A 25,518-nucleotide genomic window follows, 5' to 3' on the forward strand; every position below is an offset into this window, starting at 1 on the left:
ACTGTATAACTATCTGCCTTCTCAGTTGGTTACAGACTGTATCCAGAGTTTCAAGAATAGGGTATATAACTGGTTACTTGCTCACCCACATTACTCAATGGATGAATTCTTTTAATAATAATATTTATATTGACGACATTTAATATGGTTATACCATTTTTCAAAATGAATAAAGTATTACTATTAAACGACACACCTCCACATATATTTAACAAAGTTTATATGTACTCCACCTGGAAACCTAAAATGGGCGTATATTAACCAGAGAGTTTTCGGAACTGCTGAAAAAATAGTTGCTTACTATTGGGAAGATATAACTGTCACATCGCGCAATACTTAATGGATTTAAATTAACCAAACTCAAAGGCATACAACGTACCTTCTTTCAGTAATATTCAAATAGTTCCCAAAAATTTACACATAATGACGTCACAATTATGTAGTCGTAGAGTTAGCCCAAATAATAAAATTGTTGAAAACATTGAAAGCCTATACTCAAGGAGATGAATTGTCAACCGTGTGTAAGTTAATGTTAAATTACATAATGATCACTTCAATTTTCTCATTTTTTCATTCAAAAATTAAAAAGTATGAATTTTCAGGGATAGGATTGATCTAATACCACTATTCTTAGGTGACCAAAATAATTTGTGTTATAATTTACCCTTCCGCATAGGCCACATTGCATTGCTTGAATTTCCTCCGAGCCCAGAGAGAAACATGAATATGACATTTATTTGTGGCGCAAGCTGTGCGGTAAATATTGCCCGATAGTAGAGATTTAAATGTGTGCTTTTCAAGCACTCGAATTTACGGTAAATGCCCACTATTCTCGACAAAATTAATGTTACCAGCCACCTCGACTTTGATAACCTTAGAATATTGGAGTAACGGTATAACCTCAAAGAAAGAGTCACTTCCAGAAGACATTCTGCAATTCCGGTACTTATTTTATCCACCAATATTTTTATTAAGTATATAACTCGTTCGACTTGTTTTAAATGGCTCAGAAAAAGTGGATTGGAATAATTTTTTATAATACTTGCAGCTCTCAAGTTCCATTTGCTCAATTTAATAAAAATGTGGCAACTTTTCATCGTGGCATTCCTCTGCACTGCGGTTGAGTCATCAGAGCCTACCCGGTAATATAGATATTTCTTTATAATGAAGTTGTAATATTGAATGAATGGACAAAAGAACGGTAACTGGCACATGCGTAGTGCTTCAAAAGATATTCTACAAATCAAAATTGGTGTACGATTGAAAGTTTCTCTATTGCCATTTTTCAGACAGAGCACCCCGGATTGGGATATATTGATTTTTACACAAAGTTGGCCTACTACCGTCTGCCTCCAATGGAAAGAAAAATATGAAAATCATACATGTCTGTTTCCGCAGAATAAAAATGAATGGACCATCCATGGTATTTGGTATGATCAATATTTTAAACTCTTTATACAAGAAACATGTTTGCTTAATGTTTGTCACTTCGTTATTATGCAGATGCCCCCCTATTGAATTAGTGTAACTTCAGGTGTTTATTAGGCACTTTCATCAATGGCCATCCTGATTTGGTAGCTCTCCATTCACTTCTCCTACATGTAATTCTCTTCATGTGTGCCTATTCCTTCTTTATCTTATCTCTTTGTTTGTCTCACCCTGCCCATGTGGGGTCTCTCTTGTTAGTCATCATGCCCACTTTTTTCTTGAAGTATCACATCATTAGGCTGTTTTATCATGAGAGCCTAATGAAGGGATTAATTAGGCTGTTATGACATAACAGCGTAAAGAATCACTATTTATTTTGTTTGTCGATATCTGTTTTTGGCTGAATTGTGCTCAATCATTTTTTTCTGACCAATTGGCATCAGGAAGTCAAATACTCCTGTAACACGGCAATAGGAGCCTTCTAAATTTAATCCTGAAGTGCAACTTGTTTTTCTATGCAGATAACACCCCATCTCCTGAAATCAAATAGCCAATTAGGACTCATTGACCTCTGCAGAAAATTATTACTGACAAGACTTGAATGTTGCCATGCAAACACACTACCTGCAAACTGCTAATAATCTCAATACGTACAGTTCCTTAGTTCAAGGAATCCTCTCCTAGCCTGTTTTTCCGAATAAATGATAGCCCTCTTACTCATTCCTACTCGGTAAATTTTCTTAGGTTACATATTAATGGAGACCTGGCCTGGTCTTCTAACATAAAGGCTATTATGACCATTATAACATCTGGCACCCTCTGTCTCATGAATCTAGTATCAGTTGTTTCCTTAGACATCCTGAAACTCCTATTCATGCTAAATATAGTCGTCTCTCATATGGCATCATGCCGTACGGACTAAGACTTTTTTGAAGGGCGTTTGCACTCCAAAAAATGGCTCTTAATGAAATTTTAATCCTTCCTATACCTCTGGTAGACCCCTAGTCCAAGAAACATGCTATACATACACTTCCTTCATCATACATTCTAAACTGTGCCGTATTTATCAAACTAAACCCTCAGCATCTTACCACCAATCGTCAAATCCATTTATATGATACCAGACTTGCAATATAAGTACTTTACCAATCTCATAATAATGGCAATATTCATCACAATCATGACTCCTAATCCTAGGGCAGAAGAGTCTTCATCATACAGCTCCAATGATAAGCAATAAAGCTTCCTCCAACATGAAATCAATCAAATCACCACCAAGCTGTGCTGTAGTTGTTGCAAATTTTAAAGGATTAATACAATATAATATATTCTATTGGCTATTATTGAATATGTGTTCTGGTGTGCTTTTTTCCTAATATAAATTCACCATCTTCATCCTGAAGGTTAGTTTGATGGAAGATGATACAACATTCTTAGAAGATACTGAGAAATTCATTCAACAATGTACTTCTTTGTGCTTAGATACTAGAAGTGAATATTATTTTTATGAAATTATGATTTTACTTTGATTTTAGGCCTACCATTTATGGAACCCATGAACCTGGTTTCTGTAACTCTACATGGAAGTTTGATGAAAACAAAATAGCTCCAATAGAAGATGAACTGAATACATATTGGCCAAATATCCAAAATGGCTCCAGTGAAACCTCCTTATGGAAGCATGAATGGGAAAAACATGGCACTTGTGCGGCGTCATTACCAGAGTTAAATAGTGAATTGAAATACTTTCAAAAAGGCCTAGAGTGGGTAAAGAATTATAATTTGTCAAGCATTTTATCCCAGGCTGGAATAAGTCCTGGTGCTGAAGGATTGAAAATACAAGATATTGTGAATGCTGTCAAGAGTTCAACTCAGAAAAATCCTGCTGTGGAATGCATACGAGATTTGGTATTGTTTACAATTACTATAATTATGAATGAGATTTAATTTAAATAATTCTAACCTAATATTTAACATTTTTTTGGAAACATTATGCAAACCATCTAGAGAGAGTGCTAATTTACAATTAAAATAGATATTCATTGAAGGTAGGTCGTGGGAGTCCAGAGGTAGAGCATTGGACTACTGACCGGAGGGCCTGGGTTCAATTCCCGGGCAAGCCTCTCTGGGCACCCACAGCTCCACCCAAGCTACATGTTTTTTTTGGGTACTAGATATTCCTGGGAAATCATAACTGGTACCGGGAAAGGAACTGGCCCTCCTACCTTGATGTGTGACTACACATGCTGTTGGGCTTACTGTGTGAACTCTACCATCACATACCAAATCAACCATTGGAACAAATACTGTGTTTATGGTTTTTTTTATTCATTGAAGAAATACAACTAATAATGACCTAAGTTTCATGTTTTTAAAATTAGAACTTGGCATGCTCTTGACTGTCTTATCTTTGGTGTTAAGTATTGAAGTGGTTTGTTCATTAATCTATTCACCTAGTAATGCATCTAGCTATCAATGCTATCAACTAATATGTGGTTACTATGTAACTGTTTGTATGCAAAGTAACCCATTTACAACTGTGGGTATGTTTGTTCTACACATATTATTGAGTTAACATATATATATTTACATCTGATACCTTGGGTGACGTAGCTTTCTCCATTCTTTATTCAAGTCATTTTGTTGTACATATGTACCTATTTTAATTTTTATTAATGCAGTAAGTTCCTTATATTAATTAATTCCTGATCCTATGATTATCGTCTTCTGTCTTTCATGTAGCTTTCTTCTCTATTTTAGCATCTATTCCTCTCGCACTCTCCTAATTTAAATTACTAGGACAGTAAATGAGATATTTTCTTGAGTTACAGCATTTCACAAGATTAAAATGATTGACTTTGTAGTTCCGCACACTTTATTCAAAAACACAACCCAGGTTTCTACATTGAACGTCATCATCAGGTGGTCCTCATAGAAGCTAACTTGGTATATATACCTTCTGATTGCGGGAGGGGGGTTGGTCAGAGAGGAAGGGCAAGGGAGGGTGGAGGGGTAAAAAAGTTTAAATGTTGCTGGGAGGAAAAGTGAGTAACATCTTTTGGTGTCAATCTTTGAGTGGGAAGGGTAGTATGTCTAGGAGTAGGGAGTGGAAGGGATGCAATTTTTCGTTGGGAAGTTCATTCTTGAAATGGATGCATTTCAAAATTTCTAACTGCTCCAAAGCATCAAGCCTTTGACCATTATTTTCGAAATGAAGAATTTTAGTCACAAAGTCACCGTTGTGGTCATTCTTAATGAGGTGCTTCGCAAAGTGGGATTCTTATTCTTTACATGTTTGGTGTTCTTTTATTCTTTCTTAAAATTTTCATCCTGTTTGCCCAATATACTTTGTGTTAAACTCCAAGCACTTTAATTCATTCACTCCACTCCTCTCGTCTTTGGGAACTTTGTCTTTAGTGTGAGAGATCAGGTTCTCAAGGCATGAACCACTGTAAAAGACGCATTTAATTTTTTCTTTAGGTAAAATTTTGATTGCTTTTTGAGAAATATTCCGTAGATAGAGTATTTGTTCACCATTTGGCAGTGGGATCTTTGAAATGTTAGCGGTTTTAATGGTGGCTTAAGGCTATTTTTGCAAGTTTTTCCAGGAAAGTATATTAATTAGATCTGCTGAATAGCCATTGTTTACTGCTATAGTTTTAATTACATTAAGTTCCTTATTTATATTGGATTTTTACATAGGGAAAGAGGCTAATCGGTGGATCATTGTATGAGATATCAAGCTTTTGGGTGAAGAAATGCCTTGAAGAGGAATTAATTAATTGGTCTGTTTACATTTCCAGCTGAAAAATGGAGTACTGTAATCCACCTTTGTCTTTACAATTGGATAGGTCGTGGAAATTCAGGGAACCTTTTTCCTCTTTTTCGTGCATGAATTGTGTATTAGAATTGACAGCATTAAAATGTGCTAGAAACTGATCTAATTGCCTGTTGGAACCTGCCCACACACAAGAGACATCATGTACATATCTAAACCAGCAAAATACATCATTAATGAGAGGGTGAGCTGAGGAGAACAAAACTTTTTCAAAATTGTTCATATGAATATCAGCCAGGAGTGGGGACAAGGGCGAGGCCATGGCTAAACTATTGGGTTGATGGAAATATTTTATTAGGTAATCTACCGGTAAAGTAGGTTTTTGGATTGACACAGGTACTATTAAAAATAAAATAATTTTGGGAAACACACTTCTTTAGTAATAAGCAGAGTTCACTAATAACTGGCACTGGGATGGATTTCCGGAAGATGTCCTCAGTGTGGTTCACAGCTTCCATGAGTGAGAAGGTTGCGTACATTGAAGGAAACAAGCTTGCACTGTTTCGGGATGACCTTTTTCATTAGTTTGCTGACTAGGTCCAAAGAAATCACTACACGACATTCCGTGGAAAATTTGCAATTATTTAAATAAAGTGTGTGGAATCACTAAGTCAATGATTTCATTTTAGTTCAATATGCTATGCGAATTCCATAAAGTTATGCCGCAGACTACAAATTTCACAAGATATTTATTGAATTCAATCATTCTGAAGATTTTATAAGTCTCTTCTTGGAGGTAGTGATGGGAAATTTTTGACTTTATGCCATTATTCTCTGGCTAGACATGTTGAGAATCTCCTTTATATTTATGTAATAGGTTTGGCTCCTCAAGTCAGGCATGATTTAGATGGTGGTTGTCCTCTGTTGAGGATTGTTTGACCAGACAGAGCTGCACCCTTGTGTTTTATTTGGGCACACTTGGGTTGCTATGTGGTGAGCACTTCAAGTGGAGCATACAGTCATTGTATTGGATGTTAAACTCTAAGTAATATGGTGCCTTTCATTTAGAGTAAGCTAATGCTGATGCCAACTTTCCTCCCACCCATTATCTACTTCCTGAACATCCCACCGTTACTGAGTAACTCACCTGTCCCTAATGGCATAAATGACCGTAGCTCGGTCGCCTCCCCTGTTAACTACTGCTACGTGCATATTTTGCATTAATAGATCATATATAAACTTATCTGTAGACAATAGGTAAGGTAGATGAGTTGATTATCAGATATGATGGAGGTAAAAATTTTGTTTCTAGATAGAATTGCCATTGCAACTATGACAGGAGTCTGCAATTGGCTTGAAATGACTTAAATTATCAGTTTTCTTCAGAATCTTCTTGTGAAGATAGATTTTCTATCTGTAGACCTAATCTTTCAAAATGGTCACATTACACATAACTGTATGAAAGACAAAACTGCAAAGATAAGTCATAAATTCAAAGGAAGCAGCTCCTGGGTTTAGTTCCAATCCCAGCTTAAAATGATTATGATGCAATATTCCTGCTTTGGCAGGCACTTCAAAACAATAGCCAAGTTGATGCCAACAGAAGAAAGACGATGAAATGGCATGGAAACATTATGAAAATGAAGTATTGATTAAAAGACTGTCAGGGGCAAACATAGCATACCCAACTGCATAGAACGTGGAGCCTTGATAACTTTTTTCAGAAGAAAAACAGTACAATGATATCAAAATAAGAAAACGAAATTAACCATGTATGAAACATCTGAGATGATGTGGGTGGAGAAAATGATGGTTGTTGGAAAATTAAATAGGTGTCCACCATTTGCATTATCCCTTTGTGGGTTGGAAATGTTTCTATTTTTCATTCTAAACGTTAATAGATTTATTGTTCAATGTCACAAGTAAAAATTCAAATAGCCTCTGACTTTAAATAAATAGTGAAAGAATGATAAAACATGCTTTTGCAAGAATCTATCGAGGCAAATGATGGAGAGGGCAAATAAGACAAGGTGTAGCAGTAATTTTGTTCCAAATAAATGCTTCTGAAAGTTCAATAAAATTACATACTGAACGTGAATGGAATCCATTGTATTGCCTTTTTATCATCATCTAATAATTCAGTAACAATGCGATTCAAAAGTTTCACCTAATGCATATATTTTCCCTTGACATCATGCATAATTCATAGGGGTTGAGGTGATGTTCCTTGTGTTAGATTATAACTAGTGGCCGGGAATGTTGTCCCGGTATGTATAGTTACTAGCATATGTATGAGCATATTACTCATTTCTCTGGTAGTCTTGGGTCTGGGCCAATTATCTCTTTGTGTTCTTTAGAGCTCAATTTAGTTTTCAGATATATTCTTCAATTGTATATATTATTTTGTTAATTTAGTAGAAATACTTACAAGAATTTTTAGGCATGCAACTTAGCAAATCTAAGAGTCATATTCCTCTTACCTGTATAAAATTGTCAAGATCTTGATTGAAATCACTCATTCAGTACAGCTTGCTATTGATCTTTCATCTAAGCTCTAGAAGTTAAATAAAATAGTCCCATTATAGTTAAAGGAGTGAATAAAACAAATTCATCTAATTAATGTTATCTTTTTTTAAATGGCGTAAATTTAATATTCTCGGCAACAAAACATTTGAGTTTTACTCTTTTAAGAAGATGTATTAACTATTTGGAACAGAAGCAATGTAAAAGAAGGACACTTTTTCTTGTTGCAACTATTCACTATGCTTGTTATAAAGGTTAAACAAGCACTATAATTTATTATGCATGCGTATTAAAAAAAATATTTTGTTGCACTGGTCACCTGGTGAATATAAAATGACCTGCAGATGAGGCTAAAGGGTTGTATATGGGAACAGAGAGTGGAAGGGAGAACATTTGTGGAATCAGAAGTAATTATGTATTTTCTTGAGATAGGAAAGTTGAGGGCAGCAGGCAAAGAATGCAAGTTCTTTCAACTTAATGATCATTATTGTAATATTTTAGATGATTTCAAAAAGTTCAAGGGCATCAAACAGAATTCTGTCTTACGTATGCATTGCCCCTGCGTTAAAGCGCACAAGCTGGTATAGGCATCCATTATTTGATAAGTGCACTTTGATCAACTAATGATTTAGGTTTCTGAAGCTAATATATCGTACTATACCACAACCATGTTAACCAGTCTATTCGGCAGAACCAGACATTGAAATCCTCAAAGTAAAATGTAATAGGAGTACTAAATTACCTGTGATAGATTAAAACAATTGTTTTTTTTTTTCAAGTTTAAAACTCTTAACAACTTAAGTCACCAAAGCCCTGTGAGTACAGTAGTGGCTTTTACACTAGTTTTGAGAGGGAGATAGAAAATTGATTCACCATGGGCAGGGATGGTGAAATAAGTTCTTGTTGGTTTGAGTGAGAATGAAAGGGTGAGCAATTCACCAGGCTGAATGAATGGGATCAGGATATAACACAATAGGGATGAAGGGGCTTGCTTATTTACGAGAAACAGTGATTGTAAACCTTACTGGATACCCTGCCCATTCCTGGTGTTCCGAATCCTTTTTTAATGTCTGCATTTCAGCACTGTTCTAATTGGATATTTATACTGTCATGGTTATTTTTAAATCCATAATAAAACTACTATCAACTATAACATGTGAAAAAATTGAATTTGATCGAGAAAATGGTCAAAGAATTTCATTATCAGTCACCCCCTTTCATTTAACAGCTTAGTAAAAAAAAATGGCTTCTCACCTTTGACTGCAATGAGACTTCTTTAGACTTGGTAATATTAATTAACTAAAGGTACAGCCACAGATCCTTTTTTCCATAATTGTATTTGTGCTAAAAGTGCTGTAAGTTAAAATAATTTCTCTTCATTTTAATTAAAAATATGAACTTAATTATGCCTCTTTTCTTTACAGGAAACAAAGGAAGAATATTTGCTTGAAATCCGAATCTGTTTGGACAAACAGTTCATGTTGATTGACTGTGATGGCATTGAGACATTATCACAAGGTTTTTTGACAAACTGTCCTTTGACAAAAGATATTTTCTATCCCTCAGTAGTGCCCCCAGTGAATCAGGTACAGCATTCAAATTCTGATGATACTTACAAAAAAAATAATAATAAACCACGGCACAGGGAGAGTATGCTTCTGACATTCTTAAAAGTTATATCCTATGTCCAGTGGCTTACTTTGTGAAGAGAGAGAATGAGAAAATAAAACAGGAGAAGAATAATGCATTTTTTTTTGAAAATTTATTGATTGCCACATAATACATTGTTATCACAATTACATCCCTTAAAAAGGACACAGTTGAATGAAAAAGTGCACAAGTATTCATGAAAAACCATTCATAAGGAAGTCATAAAGGAATGTGCTCAAAAGACCTTTATTTTTTTAAACACAATGTTTAAACATGGTAAGTGCTCAGTAAATATTTGCTAAGATTCGATAGAGTAATAAGAACCGTAATCTTCAACTGTGCTGGAAATGAGTGAGGTATCCATCAGTTGCTTTTAGTTACAATAACAACAGCAGAAGGCACTAGTCCTGTGCAATAAAAAACAAATTAATTCACTGAAATGCTTTTGCCAAATATCAATTCAATGCCACAGTTAACTTACCGAGAATGTCTAGGGGCTTTTCATAGTCTTCATCGGTGAAAACCTTCTTAGGAAATGGAGTCATCAAAGAAAAAGGTCCATTGAGATCGGTCCTATTCATCTCCACATACAGCCTAACTGCAGACAGTTGTTCCTTGGCTCCGAAGGTTTGCGTGAGTGCTTGACCATTTGTCAACCGTATCTGAGATTAGAAAAGCTTGATTGTTATAATAATAATGCATTGATTTGCCTGGAGATTTGTTGCATACTGACACACACACATATGGGAAACATAAGATATAAACTTCACAATTTTAGAAAAAATACAATATAGATACATACATATAATACACCCAATATACTACTACATTTACATATTATTTGGTTAAGTCAAAATTGACATGTAGTGACAATTCCAGAAATTCATTTATAGAACAGAACATATAATTTTTTAATTGGTTGGACAGCTTTTTCTGGAAAACAGCTACTTTTATTTCATATTTGACTTTATGGGGAAGTTTATTGAATAACTTAAAGCCCACTGCTTGATCCCATGAGCAGTACTGTTTTTTCTAAATAATGGCTGGTGTAGATCATTGCAGGTCCTTGTATAGTGACTAAGACTGTCCCAGTAAGACCTGTACCCTTAGAAATATTACCCTTTGTATGCAATATGACATTAAATATACAAATGCAGCATAGTGGTAATAAACCCAAGTCTTTTCAAAATAGATTTACATGCTGCTTCATAAGGAGCATAGCTCATAGTTAGCATTTTAAAGTTACATATACACACCAATATTGAGAAATGATTGTGTGCAAGCATATTCTGGGCTCAAAAACCATGTTTACTGGCACAGAAGACACTGTGATATTTCATGTAAGAATTTATGAAAAATACTTAGATCAGACAGAAGAAGGTCAAAGTAATTGTAAAATTAAAAATTAGCAGAGATATCGATGTTCATTCAATCCAGAATCTGAGAAAATCACCATCACTGCAGTGAAATCTTTTCTGCAGCTATTTTCACAGGGGCTGTCACTTTCCTTTTACACTATGTCCTCTTCATTTCCACGTAGCACAGTGCTGATTTCACATTTTTAAATTGACATAATGATAGTCTCTCCCTCCCAATGGACAACAACCTTGACGTGGTGGAAAGGCTTGTACATTTTGATGGCCCCAAGAGCCATGGTATTGGTAACTGGTGAGAGCAATGATATTTTTTTATATGATATCTTGGTCGAATCACCCATGGCAGATAAATTACAGGGTAGGAGACAAGAGCATTCTGATGGGCAATGGAATGTTGATGATTGTGATAGAGGGGAGGATATTGGGCAAGTAACGAAGTGGCAGGAATAGGATATGGCTGTGAGCTGGAATGAAGGGAGAAAGACAGTAAACAGAATTGAAGAGGGGCCTAATGCAAGGTTGGATGCTGGGATATTCAGCACACAAAATATCTACACAAACATGTATCGATGGGAAGCATAGAAGGTTCTCCCTACCAGGTAGTTTGCATAAGGAAAGTTGGAGAGGTGAGGTCATGCATGCATGGAGGTTGAAAATGAAGATTGTAATATACATGGTAATAAGAGCATTTTAAGATTTTATACATGAATACATGGGTGAATTTCATAGAAGGTGTTTCTCATAATTAGAAAATCATCTGGATGTCATCCTTAAATTTTGGTAGTAGTAGTATCTAGGGGAGGCAAATGAGAGCTAAGGTCATTTGCACCAATAGGGATGGGCAGGACAAATTAATCGGCATTAACCTACTCCCAATGAAAGGCGCCAAGGGGTCTGCAGCTTCGTGTCCCATTCGACGGATAGCATACTCACTCAAGGTGCCCTCCACAAAGCACCTCAGGTAGGGATCAACATTAAATTTTGGTATATAGTGGGAAAACTCAAACACATTTATTTAATTTTTACAATAACTATACTTCACGCTTTCAGGCTTGGCTTTGTGGAATTGTTTGCTGTCCATATTAAAAGAGTGCAAATTTCCACAGACTTTATTTATAAGTTAAATGCATTTCAACAACTTACAGAATCTGATGATGCCACAGGTCAGTGTAATGCATGGTACCTTAAAATAAAGTCTGTGGAAAATTAAAAATCCTTTATTATGGATATTTTATAGTCCTTATCAGAAATAAGTAAAGGGAAAGATCCATTCATTAACAGAAACCTGTCAGTCAAATAAATGCAAATTGATCACAACTCTTTCTTACACATACATATATTTCCACATAAAATTTCATCTGATATATACACTTATCATGCAAAGCAGATTTCCACTCGCTTTACCCTGGGTGGAAATAAACCTAAAATTGATAAATCATTTATACAATCAGGAGACATATTAATCTAATTTCTCATAAATGGGATCTCAACTCAATGATACCAAAAAATCCATGCAAAAGCAAAATTTCTAAAAGTACTCATTAGTAACTAGAGTGAATGAATGAACAACTGCATTTTTCATGAATTATTTTTTTAACCTGCAAAATATTTGCAAACTGCCAAAAAAAGCCTAACTCCTGGAAACAGTTTGGCTTTGCTGAGAAACTAACGTGAAGAAAACTTTCATGAAATTGTAAAACCACTTTCTACAGAAGAAGGTACACCTGCATGCAATTCCAGTGATGCTAAGGCAAGCATGGCTATTCATTTGAGTTAATTCCTCCTAAGATCAAGACTCACTTGCAACTTAGTTTCTTTATAATTCCTCTCAGCAGGAGCGGGGCAGGAAGAGGCAGCAGCAGCTGGTGGTGGTAGTGGTGGTGCAGGTTCTGAAGTGGATCCACCCTCTGTGCTAAACTTTTTACGCCTTGCGATCTTGTCTTGCTCAATCTGATCCTTGACCCTCTGGCGAGCAATTTTCTCCTCCAATTTCTCTCGTTTCCTCAATTCAACTATCTTTTTCATTTCCTCTTCCTCAATTCTGAATGAATAACAAGCCTTTCTATTAGAATGTGATGGATCTACTCACTGTTAACACCCTGAAGTCCACCCACAAAAAACAAAAACCACCCATTAAACAATGCCTTCAGGTTGACCGTGGTATGCAAAAAATTGAAACTCAATGCAATCAATAACATTCATGTTAATCTACCAAGAGTCTATTCAACAACTTCCACTGCTCAATAATGCCCTTTCCTCAAAATCTTAAAATCTAGATCAGCTGCCAAGTAAAGGTGTAATTAAGGTGTTTCATTATCTCTTCAAATCTTATTTATTTGAAAGATCACAAATACAGGTTAACAGTAGTGCCTGTAGTGCCAATAACATTGAAATCTGTAAAATATAAGTCAGTTTCCTATCTTGTTAACAAGGGAGGTCCCAAGGGCCCTATATTGGGACCTATCTTATTTTTGTTATTTTTAATGACCTACCATTAACAAATAAAAATAATCAAAGGCTTCTGGTTAAAAGTCAAAAGGTCTTAGGCAGGCTCTGGAACTGATATTGTGAAAACAGACAAAATAAATTGCAAAAAGACATATGTCCTTGCATTTATTCGGGCAATATTGCAAGAGGATATTAGTTTAAATCCTAACGATTAAAGCATTATTTGTGCATCCAACATAAAGTTCCTTGATCTGCGTGTTCAACCAACTGGTAAGAGGAATATTCATGTTAATAATTTGTGTTCTAAACTCCATACTGTGATGTTAACTATTCGGTTCCTGCATAACACAGAGTCTCTAAATGTATTAAAACTCTAGCATTATTCTTAATTTTTTCTTCATGGCATCATATGGAAAATTGTTCTTGGGATCATCTGCGTGCATGTTGCACAAAGTTTTCTTAGTTAAACAAAGTTATTGGATGAGTTCTTGGTGCTGCTAATAGGACACCATGTAGGCCCTAATTAAAAAAAATAAACGTTCTTACCATTCCATCTGTATATATATTTGCCATGTCTGCCTTCATAAAAAATAATATCCATCTCTTTCACGCAAATAGTGATATTCACTCTTATTCAACTAGAAATCACAAAATCCACACAATTTACCAAAAATAGGCAATTTCATTTAAAAGTCCAATGGCAATGGATATCAGAAATTATAACAAATTACCACACACATTGAAAATGAGTGATAGATTAGGCAATTAGAAATTGAAACTCAAACTCCTCCTGATAAAGTGTTGTTATTCACTGAATGAATTTTTAAATGAAAAGCAGTTATAATTCATGGTGTTTTTATTACACACATAGTTATGCATATGCCATTTTTTAAACATCTTCATAGTGTCAAATTGTGCCTGTATTTGGTACTTTTATTTGTATTTGATGACTCCCATGCCTACAAATGTATGGTTAGTGGACAATAAAATATTATTATTAATTACAGCTTACATTAAATTATGACTTTTATCATTTTTATACTACAATCAACTTCTCTATCCAAATGAAAAATACTTTCCCATAGATCTTAAACTTCATTTCCTGGTGTGAATCTAAAGTTTCCAAGGAATTCATTTACACTATCTTTAAATGCACACACTCACTGCACTGGATTTGAATGCATGCAAAGAGAAACGTTTGGTAAAAAAAAATTGATCTTACTCTGTGAGAATCCACTAATCTCTCTTAATTATTATTATAAAACACACACAGACTCATCAGAAAATCATCTCCGTTTTTTTAATGAACAAAAAATTCATTCACGGAGTACAGAGCTTTAGAGGCTAGTCATTAATACAGGGTTATTAAAGTAACACAGTAAGTAATTTGATAACCTGCAGTTACACATGGAGAGATGATTTTTTATTCTAGTGTCATAATCATGTACTTCACGTCAGTGGGAAGTAAATGTCAATCATTTTTTACATAAATCAATATCTTAGAGAAATACATGCTATACACGGTAAGAATATTCAAACTTATAATTAATGATCCGTTGCAGAAGATAGTGTAATTAACCCGATGGATTTTTAGTATCAATATTATTGACGGAGTATTAATAGAAAATGAATATTTATAAAATAAACTAGAAACGGTCCACAGGACCACATCAATTCAAGGTATGGGTCATGGAAATATTTTTGTGTAAAAAACATGACCAACCTCTGGTGAGATCAAGCATAATCATAAAGTGCAGAATCATTCATGATCCTGCAGCCGAACTCTCTATCCTGAGGATTTTACGGACTGGTGGGGCCTATCAAAGATTACAAGGAACCAAACATTTAAAATACACTCACATCATCCAAAAAAATCAAGTGAAAGGTGATGGAAAAGTAATTCAACACTAATTAACTTTAGCCTATATCTTCCTAAAAACTGCATTGAAAATGGTCTACTGTTCGGGAGACCAATTGAGCAAACAAAGGTCACAGATTTCACAGCCTAGGACCAGAGAGGGAGGCCATGTTCAAAACAGATGGGGAAGAGATGCAAAAGGGGAAATAGATACACCTATGGATGAAGTGTAAAATTTGACATTCTCTAAAAAATGAACCACGCAAAGGACTGAAAAGTAAGGTTTGGCAGTTGATTGGAACCCTCATGTACACCACACTGTTGGAATAAGCCTGACCTGTCTTTCTTGTTCTTCAAATCCAGAGGACAAGATAAAATATTTTTATAATCACAGAACAGATACAGCATTTTTGTGATAAGAAAACATAATTGCATGTTTAAAATGTAGTGATTATTATAGAGCTATATTATGCTTAACACACTGATAAATGTTGACATGAAAATTCAAGGGCACATGAGAAGTCATGATTGTATTAAACAATGTCATGAACTAAAGAATGCATTACAGAAAATAAAAGTAGATTTGAGGGATAGGGGACTAATCTGCAAACTGTACATGTCTCAGTTTGCTCACGTACGAGTGGGAGATGGTGAGTCCAGATGGGCAGTGTTAGGAAGAGGAGTAAGGCAGGGTTGTCCATTATCACCCATGTGGTTCAAAGTACATGGGGAGGAAATAATTAAAGAGGTATGGGAAGAACTGGAGATAGGAATGTAAGTTGGCGGGGAATTCATAAAATCAGATATATTGCAGATGAACTAAGTTTCAGTTTGTCAGTCAGCCAAGGGGTTGTAAGCATTGCTGAATGCATAAGAAATTCAGAGCATGAGATATGAGATGAGAATCAATGTGAATAAAAAGAGGTTATGTGGTTTTTTGGAAAGAGAAAGGCTAAGTTAAATGTTAAATTAGGTTGGCTAAAACTTGATCAAATGGAATGGTAGTTTATGTATCTTAGAAGTGTTTTGGGCTAAAGAAGTGTTTCGGCATAAGTAGGAGGGACATAAGGATAGGAATTGCATTAGGCACAAAAGCTTTCACAAGGACGAGAAAATTGATGGCAGGGAGACACTGAGAAGTGTGCTATGAAAAGGCTTGTTAAAACTTTGATATGGATCATAGTTACTCATGGCACAGATGCATGGTCAATAAACAGGATGATAGTTGTAGATTGTAGGTTTTTGAAATGTGGTTGTAGAAAAAATAGAATAAGAGGAGTGGACAAAACGTAAAACAAATGATGTGATAGGTATGGTGGGGGAGGAGAAGGTTGGGAGAAATCATGAAGAGGAAGGCAAAATGAATACTGAGTATATTGATTGCCAATGAAATGTTGAAAACTGTGATGCATGGAAGAATGCTCAGTTAGGAAGGGGCAAAAATAGGATAGGGATGTTGGATTGAATGATTGAGAAAGGAAGTATATGGGGTTGAAGAGGGGCTTATTGTAGAAGAAGATGTGGTGCTATGTTTTGTTAAAAAATACAAGAGAATTATTTGGTAGCTTATTTCCACCCAAAATCTACCTTAACTATTAGATTACCAATAATTATAATGATGAAAATACAGGAGAACAATGGCAATCCCATCCCATTAGCAAATCAAAGCCACCCAAAAAAGGCAAAAAGCCACCCAACTCGAAACATTCCGTAAGTGTAAACATTCAAAGGAGACACATAATTATACAATAATCATGACATTGTAAATGGTTACACAGATATGCATTTAAGGATTGCATAATTTCAGAGATAACTGCATTAAGTATCGTTACTTTTCGTAAAAAAATTATAGTTAAGAATGCTTTGCCTAACTTAGCCATTATCAGGTAAAAAACTCCATTTCGTAGCTGTATTTACACTCAGCGAACGGAAGGGGAGAGTTTTAAAGGGTGTGGGTTGTGGAAGGTTTCATTTATGCAGGGTAAAGGCGAGGAAATGCAGCTGTGTGGGCCAGAAAGGAGTTAGCTCTTGCGAATGTCCTCGAAAAGAGCTGAGAGAAGCTACATTGAGGAGAGAGGGAAATTAGGGTGTTCTTCTCGGGAAAGTAGTGGCAAGCATGGGTGAATGAAAAGACGGTGAGCTACTAGGAGATATACCTTTTTTTTGCTGCGACGATCTCTTTTCCCGAACGTATCCTCATCTTCTCTTTCTCTAATGCATCCTTCTTCTCCTGTTCCTCTCTTTCTTTCCTTTTTTGTTTTAACTTTTCTTCTATCTTCCTTAATTGCTCTTTTTTCTCTTCTTCTGTTAATGGCTTCTTTTCCTCGACAGATTCAGAAAAACTACTGTGTCCTGACTTAGCAGCATGATATTCAACTTCTAATTGAGTAGCAAACAGCTTATTACACCTTTAATAGAGAGCTTTATCAGATATGGGTACAACAAATGGGATGAAAACGAAGAAATGACGCTTACTCATCGCATTTCAAAGATTTGGCGCTCATCTCAGAACTTGCATTGTTGGATGCTGAAGGTTCACTGCTGTCATCTTCTTTGGAAGTTGCTTGAACTTCACTTTCCTCCGCAAGCACTTCACTTTGTGGTGCTTCATTGGGCATATGTAATGATAATGAACCAGTTTTTGTATCACTCTGGGCTGTTTCAATAGGTTCATCCGCATGGGCCAAAAGCCTACGAAATAAAGAGTAATTCATATTAAAGCGTGAATTTCCCAAATGGACATTTCGACACTCGCCAATCTAATATTTTCTCACCAATCCATTGCAGGTTCTAATCCTGTATTTCCAGTTACTGCCAAAGCTCTGTCTCTGAAACCCCGACATTTGAAAAGTTAGCTTAGCCACAATAAAATTGGCAATGACATACAACAAAAAAGACACTATCAATCAAAATTTAGAACACTTGCTCCACCAAGCATACAAACATTCTCTCCCTCGAGAAACCCATGTCTTCCAACAGATTAATATCTTGAGAGGCCATTCCTTACAGCAAATTTACTATTCACCGGGCAGATACACACTTCTAAATCAATCTTTAGAGCACAAATGCGTAAAACTACCTGAGAGTCACCTATATTCTATACAGGGGTTACAGGACAAATAAACAATTGAATTAGTACTAAGCGTACAGACGTCGAGTTGGCCTACTGGCCAAGTACGACGATGTTTGGGTATTTATTAACAGTTTGTTTAGCGATAACGTTGTTAAGTTATTCTAAAGGAAGTAATATTTCAGATCAACGGTTATGTTATGATCCTCTATGTGCAGGTAAAGTGTAATTCGATTAAATTTTGAATAATCACTGATGGAATGCGTACTTCTGTTTTTATTGACATTCATTTAAAAAAGTTACTTTTTTACGGTTAAAATTATCTTTATTTGTTAAAGAGTCAGTTTTATGCATGGTTATAAAATTTTCAAAGCTCTTAAGTTGCGAATCTCGATAATTTATCTTGGTACTGAATGCCATCTACTACCAGTGTCGGACTTCAGTTTCGATGGTGTTTCTTTAAAGTTAGCGGTTAGTTTTCTGTGGAAACGGTTCTCTGGGTTGAAATATCCACATGCTTCAGAGTTGCAATAGCAATTGACGTTAACAATAATATCATCAGGAATATTCATTTCGTTTCTTCTAGAACCCCTGTCGCTTGCCAAAACCATGATCAAGTATGTTAAAAGTTACGACGGAGGGTTGTCGTTTCGGTCTGGTGTTGATGTCATTATTTACAGCAAGTCGGCGGGATCTAATCCTGAACTTTGGGGTGCCGAGGTTGGTTTCATTGTGCATAATGGCGTCAGCTTGGTAAACAAATTACCTACCTAGTCCTACCATTCTACCGAATATTATGATACTTTCAGGTTGGAGGAAAAAGAGGCTATATTCCTAAAGACATGGTTCGAGAGTACAAAGTATTTCATCCAGATAATACTTTGAAATATACCGTGCCTACTGTTATGCCAGTTGAGGACGAGAAAAAGGAAGCAGGTGTCGAAAAGCAGGAGGGAAATACCGCTACAATTCAGGAGAAACCAGGTGTATCGATAAATGAGAATCCATCAAATATCAACAGTGAGTCATCAGTCAAAAAAGCCTTTGATGTGATAGATGGCACAACCTTTTATGCTGATACATTAGGTTTGGCTACCCCAACAATAAACCCTTTAGATACCAGTTCCATAGAAATGGGTGCAGTGCCAATCGAATCCACAGCATCTTTTACTGCCTCTCCTAGCGACATGAGCACAGAAAGCATGTCTCAGTCTGATATGGCACCAATTAGTCCCACTACAATGCTGGAAAAACCCGAGGAATATGAATCTAGCACAGAAGCTGTTGAAAAATCGTCCGATGCAGGTGATGGCATGGTTAAATCTGTCCTTAACATGATGTCAGATTTAGTGTCTGGTGGGGATGAGTTGCTGGGTAAAAGTAGCACACAAGAAGCAAAAGAGGAAAAAGGGGAAGATAATATTGTTACAGATGATAGTCGGATACCTACAACGTATGAGTCAAGCGGTGAAACTAAAATGGAATATGAAGAAATGGTAAATGATGATGGACCGGTTGATGACCAGGAATCAATGGATGATGAAGACGAAGATGACATAGAGGATGAAGAGGAAGATGAGGAAGAAGACGAAGGAGATGAAGATGATGAGGAGGATATTGAGCCAGTTGGTAATGATGAGAATGTAGAAAATGATTCAGAAGACGTAATTGAAGACAATTCGGATGTAAGAGGTACAGGGGATAATCTCACTGTTTCAGTAAAAGAAGCAAAATCTGAAATGAACGTAATTGAAGACAATTCGGATGTAAGAGGTACAGGGGATAATCTCACTGTTTCAGTAAGAGAAGCAAAATCTGAAATGAACACTTCTGGAAATGAGTCTGACTTCGATACAGTAAATTCCACCCTCTCTGCCACTGTGCCATCCCCTGAAGAGACTAAGTCCGTTTTGGGTAATAATGAAGTTGAATCATCCTTGGAGAAGGTGATGCATTTGGATAGTTTTAGTGGAGTGACAAATGAAGCCTTGGTTGCACCCCAAATAGTATCCGATTTCAATGAGACCTCTTCACCACCAGCAATGGAATTCAATGCTGAGGCATCTAGTGGCGCTGGTTTGCAAGAATCAAGTGAGCCCAAAATCATGGCAGAAGATGCAGAAAGGAATGTAAAAGTTGTACCTATGACTGATGATTCAGCATCGGACATTTCAGATCACCAAGCTGATAGTGCCCCAGTGGATGTTGAAATCACCAATCGTTTAATTAATAGCAGTGATTCTGTGAGCAAGAATGACAATAATGACCATGCTAATGAAAGTGTAATACCGAGTGTATCAGGTGATGATGCCACAGCAGGTGGAAAGGATATGAAAATTGAGAAAGTTCAAGAAGATCCTGTGGTCACCGCAGAAGCTACAGTAAAAGAAACATCAGAATTGCTTATTTCAGGTGATCAAAGCATGCAGCTTGACTTAGATGCAGTAGCTCCCGAAATTGTATCTGAAAATCCTATCACTGATGTTCCTACTATAACTCCGGAGGTTCAGAGGTCTGACCCAATTGTTACGACAGAACCCTCAAATATTCCCACTGATGAGAACTCCAATCCAGGACTCACAGATGGCAAGCTGTCTGAAGAAATACACATTGAAGAAGTTGATGTCAGTAAGCTGCAGCCACAAGAGACCTTGGAAAGTGATCAAAATATGGAGCTAGATGCATCCTCAGAGTTGAAAGAACCGGAGGATCAACAGGATGATGTGGTCATTGAGTCCCCGAATGCTTCAGATGTAGAAAATCTGCAGCCCGTGCCTGAAGATAGCTCATCTGGAATTTTGTCCATATTATTTGATTCCTTAGGCTCAGGTTATGGATTTGTGTCTAGCATGATATTTGGGAGTGATGGAAGCATTGAAGTAATGGAGGGCCAGGAAGGTTCTTCTCAGGGCGTTTCTCACATTGCTGCTGGTAAATATAGTGATTCTGAGCATAACCCATACCAACAAAGTCCTAGTGAGGATGTTCAGAATATGGCAGCAGGAGGAGATTCAGTGTTTGGAACAAGCTTGAACTGTAAGTTGAGAGATTTCTTTTTATTTATTTTTTGGTCGAAAATTCAATCTTGAAATAAATACACATGCATTAGAAAACATTTCAAACACATCAGAAGTGTGAGACATTATTATGAGTTCTGTGGTAGCTCTCTGTGAATCCGCTCCCAAGATGTAGATGACAATAACATAGATGTTCTTTGGATTCATCTAAAAAATAGCTCTTAACTTTTATGGTGATTCTTATGCTAGACTTCTGTCTTTCAAATTTATTGCATAGTCATAATAGTATTACATAATCCTTGAAATTGTTATGATTCACACTTGCCTGAATGCGTTTTTTAAATTGCAAATTGTGTTAATGCAAATTATAAAATGTCTTAAAAGCCCGTATGATATGAGCCCAAATCAACTGAGAAGGATAATGATGTATGGAAGTGTATGGATGTTTTACCAACTGTTAGCAATCTTGACTCCATGTTATTCTTTTTCTTGATGCCATCCACTAGCTTCATACCCTTCCATGCTAACACTTTTTCACCATTTCACTTTAACCATTTTCTCCCAATCAAGTGTTTTTGACTTTTTCTGTGTTCTCCTCCGCTCTCAACAGCCTCCAACTTTCACTCTCAAGTGTTATTTAGAGTGAATCATATAACTTTTTTAATGGTAGGAACACTCTTGATGCTCTGCCTCTGGGTGCCTTGCTTTTGAGCTTTTCACATTTGTATAACATCAGGTTTTTAAGCCAGTTTCTTTAGTCTGCTGATAAAGATACATTCATTTATTAAAAACCAATCTCATTAGATTTTACTGGTGTTACTTCTAATTCACTTCTGGGCTTTTCACTTAGAATTCATGACACCAGTGAAGACAGAGAAAGGAAATATTGCTGGCACTAGAGGTTTTATGTTGAAACTACCGTTGTTTTTTTTTGTAGCTTCTGTTGTGGTAGGAAGTTTCTCGGCAAATTGTGATGAGCTCCATACTAGCTCTTTGTCTTCTGGAAAGGTGGAATGAAATGTCCCAATTAATGATTTTCACGAACAATATTCACCATTGCAAAAGGAACTAAAAATTTTTTTTGGCATATTTTTATTGAAGCTCAATAAGTAGAACTGCAGGAGATGCCTCAACAGTTACTTTAATGGAGTCAGCTGCTTTGTGTCATGAGATTTAGAAATCACTTTTCAAAAGTGCAAACTTGGAATTGTGGGAGTCACTGTTGTAAATGCTTGAATTGACCTGCAAAAGTTAAACTTTTCATGAGATTTTGTTGGAACTTCATGCATGAAGCAAGGCAGATGAGTCAAGTTTAATCATTTCAGTTAATTAAACTGTGGCTGTGACTTACTTATTTGGTAACCAAAAGAACATGGCCCTGTGATGTAGAGTGCCATCCTATGTCTTCACTTTAAACTTTCAAAGTTTTTTTTTTATCATTAAGCCATGTCTAATTATAACCACAAAATTAAGAATTAAAAATAATATGAAAGTAAAGTAAAAAGAAAGATTTATTGCAGTGTGCATTTTGGTTCACTGTGGTGAAAGGCCTAGCTGACCTAAGTCTCAACTCTTGTTAAATTTTTTCATACATGAGTTGAAATGATAAAATCTTAGGTATTTCCATTTCTTGGGAAAGTGCTTTCTTTTATTCTTCAACGTGATTTCCTTTCACCACAACCAGCCTGAAACTGTGAAGCTTTGCAAAGCATTCAGTATGAATAATAATATACTTTTTATGCTACCAGTTATAATATCATGCCCCATTTAATTTATAATAGCATGCCTTAAGTTGAATTTAAAATATGATTGTTTTGCATTTGTTTATTATTTTAACAGTCCAGCAATTGCACTCCCACTATTAACAGTCACCGAAATCATTTCCAATGCTGCCAAAAAATATCATTTCATTATCTGAGTGACAAATTTTACTTTTGTCCTCCAAATGACAGGGTAACATGTTAAGCTCTCTGATATTAACTTTTAGGATTATTTAAATGCAATCTGGGTTGGCACCAGCCGTTGCTCTATTGGATTTTGAGAGTTGACTGCAAATCTTGGACTGCTATTATCTCTTCATGAAATATACATGAATGGTCTATTACAGCAGTTACATTCCATTGCAACAGATGGCTTGCTTCCTGATTTGTAGACTATGTTTTGGTGTGGTATTTGTTGCAAATTTACTGAATGTAATTGAGAAAGTATATTTTATAGCTAATTTATACTCGCAATCCTTGCTTTCAACATACCATATGACATTTATGTTTAGTTGTTGTCAATTGTCTGCCTGGTATGCCATTAAGTTTTGGTATTATTAGTATTTTAAACGAAAATAGTAACATTTCCAGGAATAAAGAGTAAGTCGTGGGTGATCTGTCAACAAAATACATGCAAAGATGATTGAGATTTTTACTGTTTATAAATAGTTATCTGATTCAAAATATTCCTTCGAAAGAACTAAGATTTTAATCTGAATCTAATAAAAATTCCTAATTTTTTAACATGAGTGAAGACTGCCTTATTTGATATTGCTGTTCATTGTCTTAGTTATGGATGTTTGGCACTGACTGAAGATGCTATGTACTAATAATCTTTAAAATGCACTCAAGATTTGTGACTTGTTTCAAATGTAGTTTTATCGAGAATTTTTGCAGTTCATTATTTTTTTTAAAATAATACATTTATTTGTCTGCAGATTTGGTGCATATTCAGCCATACTCAAATATTAGACATCAGATAGAAACTTCACAGTTTTAGAAGAAATACAATATATATGTATTTGCATACCAATACACTACTATATTTACATATTATTTGGTTAAGGCGGAATTGATGTGTAGCGGCAATTCCATGTATTCATTTGTGGAATAGAACATATTATTTTTTAATAGGTTGAACACCTTTTTCTTGAAAATAGATACTTTTGTTTCATATTTGATTTCATGGGGAAGTTTATTGAATAACTTTAAGCCCATTGCTTTGGGTCCATGAGCAGTATTGTGTGTTCTGACAAATTGCTGTTGTAGGTCGTTGCAGGTCCTTGTATAATGGCTATGGTAATTGCGGTTGGACCTGTACAAGATGACATTAAAATATATGTGCAAGTTCTAGTAATAAACCAAGTCTTTTGAAGGGAGGTTTACATGGTGCATCACAAGGAGCATTGCTAATGATACGTATAATCCTCCTTAGGATTTTGAAGATAATGCCCACATGGGGAGAGGGTACTAAAATTAGCACAAGAATAAAATTAACCATAATAAATGAATAGAAGGACATCAATGCAACAATTTCAGAGATCACTGAGATTCGAACCCGGATCCCTCAATGTCGGGGTTAAAATCCCGGTCAATGCGAATGATTTTTACAGACTGAAATTGTTGCTTTGAAATGTATATTGGTGGATGACTCCGTAAAAAGTTACTGTTGCAGCATCTCCCACAGTTTTGTGGATAGAAGGACCTCTAAATTTACAGTCTATAATATTTCTTATGAGGAAGCATAGGGAACTTAACTTTCTATATAATTTGAAAATGTGTTCCTCCCAAGACCTCTTGGGATGTTATATCTTTGTTTCACTATGGAATTTATGGAGAAGAGACCAAGTTTTATTTAATTCAACATTTGATGCTAATATTAATGAAGTGTCAACTTTAATATAAAATGTGTCTAGGAGAAATGGTTATCATACAGTCACCCTTGTCACATTTTTGAGGAAAGATCTTAGAATATCTTTGCTAACTTTTTATGCTGATTTTCTTGCTTTTGCTTCTTGCAAACCATCTATTATATCCTAGTAACACAAAGAATTTCCTACTACCCATATGGCAATAATAACTGATATTTAGGTGATTCTTCAAAATTGCCTCATGCATAGATATGCTTTGCAAAAGTTAGTTTATGAGGTTAGAAATGAAGCTATTTCTTAGTAAATTTTAAGTTGTTGAAAAATTTAAAGTAGATATTTCATTATATAATGTTCATATTCACAGCTCAATGTGAAGAGAGTTCTGAAACAGTTTGTGGTGAGGTGGCCTCAACTTTGTCTTCCAATGTCATGTCATCCAGTGATAACAAAGACCCAAATTCTGAAGAGGGTGAAGAATCAAGCAGTTGGATGGGATTGCCAAGTTTTACTGTAAGATTTTCTTTATTCATGTTTTTAAATTAATGTCCCCAGCTGATCACTACCCAAAGACCCCATCGAAGAGGTGAAAGTATAAACTTTCTACACTTCCTTTATTGATCTGTGATATAAGCGGTGAGGGCCAACATGCATGAGTTTTCAGCTTAATTTGTGTTGCTTCAACTGCCTCTATCATGCGTGTAAAAGATCTAATGTGGGATAGTTTAAAAAAAATACACTG

The 25,518-nt window shown here is 35.7% G+C and overlaps 3 protein-coding genes across 8 annotated transcripts in view; 2 read left to right on the forward strand and 1 right to left on the reverse strand.

Moving 5' to 3' along the window:
• The first annotated feature begins 676 nt into the window (after positions 1-676).
• On the forward strand, positions 677-9,472 carry RNaseX25 (Ribonuclease X25). Its single transcript, XM_071598396.1, has 5 exons — positions 677-942; positions 1,049-1,142; positions 1,290-1,430; positions 2,964-3,336; positions 9,154-9,472. The coding sequence occupies exons 2-5, from the start codon at positions 1,081-1,083 to the stop codon at positions 9,433-9,435; spliced, it is 858 nt and encodes a 285-aa protein (XP_071454497.1). The 5' UTR covers positions 677-942; positions 1,049-1,080; the 3' UTR covers positions 9,436-9,472.
• Positions 9,473-9,474: 2 nt separating this feature from the next.
• On the reverse strand, positions 9,475-18,153 carry LOC139699984 (UBX domain-containing protein 1). Its single transcript, XM_071598397.1, has 7 exons — positions 18,006-18,153; positions 17,836-17,889; positions 17,537-17,752; positions 17,218-17,469; positions 12,556-12,796; positions 9,861-10,041; positions 9,475-9,786 (listed from the first exon to the last, which is right to left on the reverse strand). Exons 1-7 carry the CDS (start codon positions 18,059-18,061, stop codon positions 9,743-9,745), a joined length of 1,044 nt encoding a protein of 347 aa, XP_071454498.1. The 5' UTR covers positions 18,062-18,153; the 3' UTR covers positions 9,475-9,742.
• Positions 18,154-18,214: 61 nt separating this feature from the next.
• The window catches only part of LOC139699985 (transport and Golgi organization protein 1-like), a 39,558-nt gene continuing 32,254 nt past the window's right edge, over positions 18,215-25,518 (forward strand). For all 6 annotated transcript variants that reach the window (XM_071598403.1, XM_071598398.1, XM_071598400.1 and 3 more), the window contains exons 1-4: positions 18,215-18,349; positions 18,718-18,851; positions 18,941-21,167; positions 25,144-25,289. In XM_071598403.1, coding sequence (XP_071454504.1) covers positions 18,244-18,349; positions 18,718-18,851; positions 18,941-21,167; positions 25,144-25,289 — 2,613 coding nt within the window. In that variant the 5' untranslated portion in view covers positions 18,215-18,243. The remainder of the gene's footprint in view (positions 18,350-18,717; positions 18,852-18,940; positions 21,168-25,143; positions 25,290-25,518) is intronic.

This window comes from Hetaerina americana, unplaced genomic scaffold (assembly GCF_022747635.1).
Source record: "Hetaerina americana unplaced genomic scaffold, ioHetAmer1.1.p SCAF_10, whole genome shotgun sequence".
Classification (NCBI taxonomy): Eukaryota; Metazoa; Arthropoda; class Insecta; order Odonata; family Calopterygidae; genus Hetaerina; species Hetaerina americana.